This window comes from Lactuca saligna, chromosome 8, assembly GCF_052625555.1.
Source record: "Lactuca saligna cultivar CGN05327 chromosome 8, ASM5262555v1, whole genome shotgun sequence".
In the NCBI taxonomy this organism is placed as follows: domain Eukaryota; kingdom Viridiplantae; phylum Streptophyta; class Magnoliopsida; order Asterales; family Asteraceae; genus Lactuca; species Lactuca saligna.
The window spans coordinates 56,830,488-56,836,759 of record NC_136424.1 but is presented as its reverse complement, the minus strand read 5'-3'; the positions used below and the strand labels follow the sequence as shown (position 1 = coordinate 56,836,759).

At 34.7% G+C, this 6,272-nt stretch overlaps 1 protein-coding gene across 1 annotated transcript; it reads right to left on the bottom strand.

Moving 5' to 3' along the window:
• Window positions 1-227: 227 nt before the first annotated feature.
• LOC145013169 (G-type lectin S-receptor-like serine/threonine-protein kinase At4g27290) lies at window positions 228-3,719 on the bottom strand. Its single transcript, XM_078971977.1, has 7 exons — window positions 2,424-3,719; window positions 2,078-2,239; window positions 1,812-1,960; window positions 1,480-1,690; window positions 1,142-1,379; window positions 909-1,059; window positions 228-684 (listed from the first exon to the last, which is right to left on the bottom strand). The coding sequence occupies exons 1-7, from the start codon at window positions 3,697-3,699 to the stop codon at window positions 400-402; spliced, it is 2,472 nt and encodes an 823-aa protein (XP_078828103.1). The 5' UTR covers window positions 3,700-3,719; the 3' UTR covers window positions 228-399.
• Between the last annotated feature and the right edge of the window lie 2,553 nt (window positions 3,720-6,272).

The window sequence follows — 6,272 nt, the reverse complement described above, 5'->3', positions numbered from 1 at the left end:
GTAAGTGACATTGATTAGCAACAAAAAGAAGAAAAAAAGAAAAATAAATTGGACGTTACTGTAGATGGCGGCACTGTGCAGATTGACAGAAGCAAGAGATGGAAGCACTTCTTGATCAGTGCTGTTTGCCTTTGATCGGCTTTTTTATTTTTTTGGTAGATGCTTTTTTATGGTATGTCGTAAGGTTCTGATACCATGTTGACTTTGTAATAAGTAATGTTGTATTATTGTATAACCATGATTACAATAAGAGTACATATATAAGAGACATATTTATACTCATGACCCTCTAATACATTTTTATACATATCACACTTTAATTGTCTAATAGTCTATGATATATTCAAAAAAGAAAACTTAGCATTATGATCACCAAATGCACCTCGACATGAACACATATCATCGAGGCTCTAATGTTGTCATCGTGATGTCATTGATGGAAGCTAGACTAAGTTGTGGCAAACTTCCTTTGGTAAAAAATGCAGGTTGTTTAGGTTGAGGTAATGCACCTTCTTTATCAAACATCAAAATGACAGATGATATAGTTGGTCTGTCTTTTGCAAAATTTTGGACACATAAAAGACCTATATGTACTGACCGAAATACTTCGGAGGCTACACATGACTCATGGATATGCACATCAAGCAACTCCAGTGCCATGTCTTCTTCAAAAAGTCTCCATGCCTAAAAATCCAAATAAGACACAACAACAATCATCTTCTATGTAAACTAAATTTTATTCTATGATATTTAAAAGAATAATCGCATTGGAGAAATAGAAGAAAAAATTGATGGATAAATTTGCAAATAGTTGTAACTTGATGGGGAAAGTTTGGATGTTAAATAGAATACACTAACGTGTTAGTCCAACAACTAAAAAATACCCATTAAAGCGTTACAAAACTTACATGTGCAAGAAGATTATCACTATCATTCTCATGAGAGAATCCTCTATTTTTTTTCCCACTCACAATTTCCAACACAAGAACACCAAAACTGAAGACATCAGATTTTTCCGAGAAAGTCCCATCTACAGCATATTCTGGTGCTAAGTAACCCCTGAAGCAAAATGTATGGAGGTTTAAACATTTGAAAGTAAAATTTATAAAGAAAGTTGCATGGTTAATTTATGAGTTCTTACAAAGTTCCAACTACATTGTTCGTATTTTCTTCATTTTCATGTTCTCTAAACATTCTTGCAAGACCAAAGTCTGATATCTTTGGGTTCATGTCAACATCCAACAAAATATTGCTTGTTTTGAGATCTCGATGAACAATTTTAAATCGTGAATCTTGATGAAGATAGAGGAGTCCTCGAGCAATCCCATGAATGATGTGAAAACGATCTGACCAACCTAGTATCGGGCTTTTGATTTTATCTGTTCAATATAAGTTATCAGTATGATTTACCTTAAGATATTTTTTTGAAAAGCTAGCAAGCAAGGCAAGAAACATGTGTCATATTAAGTAGAGTTGTACCAAATATGAATGAGTCCAGACTTTTATTAGACATGTACTCATATATTAACATGTTTTCATCTCCTTGAATACAATATCCCAAAAGCTTTACAAGATTTCGATGTTGAAGCTTAGCAATGAATTTAACTTCATTTTTAAACTCTCCAAGACCTTGTCTTGAAGTTTTGGATAATCTTTTCACAGCTATTTCTCGTCCATCGTCGAGCACACCCTAAAGATCAAAAGGTATTTCAGATATGGAACAAAAAAATTAGATTCTATTTAACAAATATAAAATCAATGAAACGTTTATAAAAATAAAAAGAACTACAGGTAGGTGTTAAGATTCTTACCTTATAAACAGGACCAAAACCACCTTGTCCAAGTTTTTTGTCATTTGCAAAATCGTTGGTGGATTTTGATATCATACTCAGGCTAAAAGACGTCAACTCTGTATCATCATCTTGGCTCTCCATGATATACTCTTCATCAATGGTTTTCACTGGTAAATCAACAAATGGTAACAAACCAAACTAATATATGTTAATGAAAGATTCACACTCCAAATTATTGTTTTTGATATTTACTCTATAAATAACCAAAACAATCACAGAATTACCTGGTATTTTCACTTGGGATCTTTTCTTTTTTCTCCAACCATACATGATTGCCAAAATCGATATCACAATAACAAGACTAGATAAAATCGACACCACCACTGTGATTGTTTGCCTCTTTTTGCTGGAAACAGGTCTGGAGGTAAATTCCGGGATTGATTGAACTATTAGCAAAACCATAACAAGTTAATAATGTTTGAAGCCTTGAACGAACATGCATGAACTACTATTACTTGAAAGCACAGGTAAGATTGTCAAAAAAAAAAAAAAAAAAAAAATACACATTAAAAACCCGAATTAACTAGGCCTTTGAAAGTTGTTTATTATCATGAAAAATGATCAGCTTACTTGTCAAGTCGGAGACAGCTATTCTTACATAAAGGTCCCGACTTTCATCCACTGTTCGGACATCCATTAGATCCTCGAACCACAGCAAGCATCCACTTCCGTTCATTCGAATATCAATATTGGCATACGCTGTACACGAGCAATTCTGCTTGCATGCCGTCTCACATTCGCCAAGTGTCATGCTTCTATTGAACCATGCACCCCGAGTGTCTGGCATGTTAACGTTTTTAAACACTCGAAATCCATCTCCATCCGGACAACTTAAACTTGTTCTACGACGACACCCACTTGACCACTGGGAGGCACTCCATTCCTCCGGGTTTCGAGGTTTGAACCCTTCCATACAACTACAAAGAGGTGAGTTCTTAGGGTCGCACCTTCCATATGAACCACATTGTCCGAAACGGATACACATGTCGACATTCCCCTTCCAATATAGGAACCACATCTGTGTTCTTTCGATCCAGTTCAGTCGAAGCACGTCACCATCTGGACTAAAGTAGACACGCGTCACGACTGAACTGTTAACAAGTGTGTACACATAGTACACCTCCTTATCATTGAAAACGAAGTTGTGTGTGAATAAGGCGTTTGAAATATGCCTAGGCATGCCATCGAAGGTAACACCGTTCCATGGTCCAAACCTTGAGAGAGGAACAGAATCCTGTTCTTCGAACAACTGAGGGAACCCGTTTATATTCATGAACAGCATATACCGGCCAGGTGAAGGGTCGTCGAGGCTCTTCCATGATGACCATCGCCTATCTAACCCAGACACCAGGTCCTTTCCGAATTTCATCCCGGGAAGGAACGTGTCTCCAGGGTAATCGAAACTTTGCCAGATGAAATTTTCGTGGCCGGTTGTTCTTACAACCAGATTTCCAGAGCTCAAAAGTTGTGCGATTGGATTTATGGTTGTGGGAGATACAGGGCCAGGGTTAGATGATGACCAGACGATGGTGTTGTTGCTACCAGCGATAATCAGTAGGGATCCGTTGGTGTCAACTTTGAACACACCAGACAAGTCGGTTATTGGTGTCTCCCTGTTGGCAACCCACACCACTGTCTGTGGGGATTTGTTATTGTACCATATGCCCAAATATCGGTTCATTGACTTTCCGGGACTAAAAAACCCGAGTTCATACATTTCATCGGCTGAAACAAGGGTATGTCCGTCACGGATAGCCTCATCACCTGTTATGCTGTCTTGTGCCCTATAAATCCCCATCTCAGACATCAGGAGACCAAATATTAGTAAATAATGAAGGACCTCCATTGATGTGTTTTTTTTGGAGAATTGTTACTTCACTTGGAGAATATATATATATATATATATATATATATATATATATATATATATATATATATATATATATATATATATATATATATATATATATATATATATATATATATATATATATATATATATATTCAGTTTTTCAAAGAATTGTGCGTGTGACGGATGGAGCACGCTAAGGGTTGACTGTTGACCTGATGAGTCGTCCACTCTTCCTCCAACATTTTGCTCCAGAATTTGGATTTAGATTGGAGCATGCATGGTACACGGCACCTTTGGTACTGCTCGACTACCAACACGGCAAAACCCACTTTCTACGTTAGTCATCGGGCAACATATTTGGTTGGAACCAACGGCGGAGAAATGAATTTTGATAGATAGACAAACTTATTAAACTAATTTATATTTGGATAATTATTTTTTATTATGCTTTTTTATAAATTTAGATTCACATATAACCATTATGATCGGATATAGCAGATTACATCCGGTTATAATCAGTCATATGTGACCACTTCCAAAAAATTCGTTACGTAGATGTGTATAAAAAAATATAGTTAGTTAGATATAAACAAACTGAAAAGGAAAAATTAAATTACAAGAATGGTCCTGTGGTTTTGATAATTTATGCGTTTGGTCCCTAACTTATTTTTTAACTCAGATTATTTTTGTTGTGTTTGGTCATGTCTTACCTCAAAAGACTATTATGTCATTTTAAATTTATTTTTTATTTAATTTTCTTATTTGTATATTTATTTTTTTTATATTAAAAAAATTTAATAGACCTCACATATTTGTATCCCCTCATCCACAACCCACTGTCTCTTCATTGAATTTCCCACCACTACAACCCAATAGAAGGGTTGTGGTGTTGGATCGCCAGAGTTGAATGCCCGAAAAAAGAAGGGATGATGAAGACGTCAATGTCACTACAGATGGAATAGAACAGAAGTTGAGGTAAGACAATGACCAAACGCACAACAAAAATAAATAGTAGGTATCATCCGAGTTAAAAATTAAGCTAGGGAGCAAACACACAAACTACCCAAAGAACATGGACCATTTGTGTAATTTACTCTTACATTTTTGGTTTGTTCACATCTAGGTAACTATATTTTTTTGCATACATTAACGAACTTTTTAGAAGTGTTCACATATGACCGGATGAACCTGAAAGTTCGTTACCTACAGTCAGTCATAATGGTCATATGTAAACACTTCCAAAAAGTTCGTTACCTATACGTGTACAAAAAAAAGATAGTTACCAAAATGTAAATAAACCGAAAAATTAATTACCTTAATAAGTCTATTTCCTAATTTGACATGGGGTACAAACATTATCAATATATATTCTATGTAGTTATGCCATCCTAGACATTAAAAAATGGTATAAATTTTTTAGCTGGGGATACAATAACATAAAACATGTTAACAAATATATTTTTTTATATATAAAACAATTTTTATTGGGATGCTCTAGTACCCACAACGTCCCATGTAGTTTTGCCACTAGACTTGGGCCAAGGGCATGTATTGTGTCTTCTACTCAACAAGTCCACACCCCACAATACATACACTTGGGCCAAGGGCATGAATTGTGTCTTCTACTCAACAAGTCCACACCCCACAATACATACACATACATCGTATACAATGGAAAATTAAATTTATTTTCCTATCTATTAATTGATTGTCAAATGTAATCCACTAATCCTTTTGCATTATATTATCTTTTGATTATGACACCAATCATAATCCAGAGAGTAGGAAGAAAAGTAGAAAATTTTTATAGAAGAATATTTAACTTCTCGTAAAGGAAGATTTAATTGAATTCTAATAGTTTTAGGCACAAAAGTTAATTATAATTAGGATAAATTCAATAATGAGAAAAATAGCGTGCAAACAAAAACTCATTATGTATAATTCAGGAGGGAGAATCGAATCGAGAAGGGAAGGGGCAATGATCAAGGGATTTAGGATTTTTTTTTAGAAGATTTTTTTTTAGAAGACGGGGGAAACCGAACCTTAGAGGCTTAGTGCTTTCTGCAACCGTCTTCTATGGTGTTGACCAATTTGCAACGATACTTTTTTATGTATTTTTTTGGATGCTACTATACATATCATCACTCACATAAATTGGTACACACTATTCCACTCACAAAGATGTACATAAAAAAAATTGGGGGTACGTATAGAATTTCCATATATATTTTTTACTTATTACCTAATCAAATCAAATTAGTAATCACCATTATGATTACGAAACGTAGAACTTACAATATTAGTTTTTTGGTTGGAAAAGTATAAAAACCCTAAAAAATATGGATTTTTTTTTTCAGACAATCGGACTCGAACCTCTCATCTATGAGCCCCTCTCTCTAGAAAAAATTGGAATCTTTGTGTTCTTCTTTGATTCTTATATTTGGACCTTTCATCTTGGAAATTAGAATCGTCGTATTTTTTTGAAATGTTCTACTGAGCTTCCGTATCAACTCATCATTCTAGGTAAGAACTAAATTGTATCATCATTCTAAGTAAGAAATAAAGCG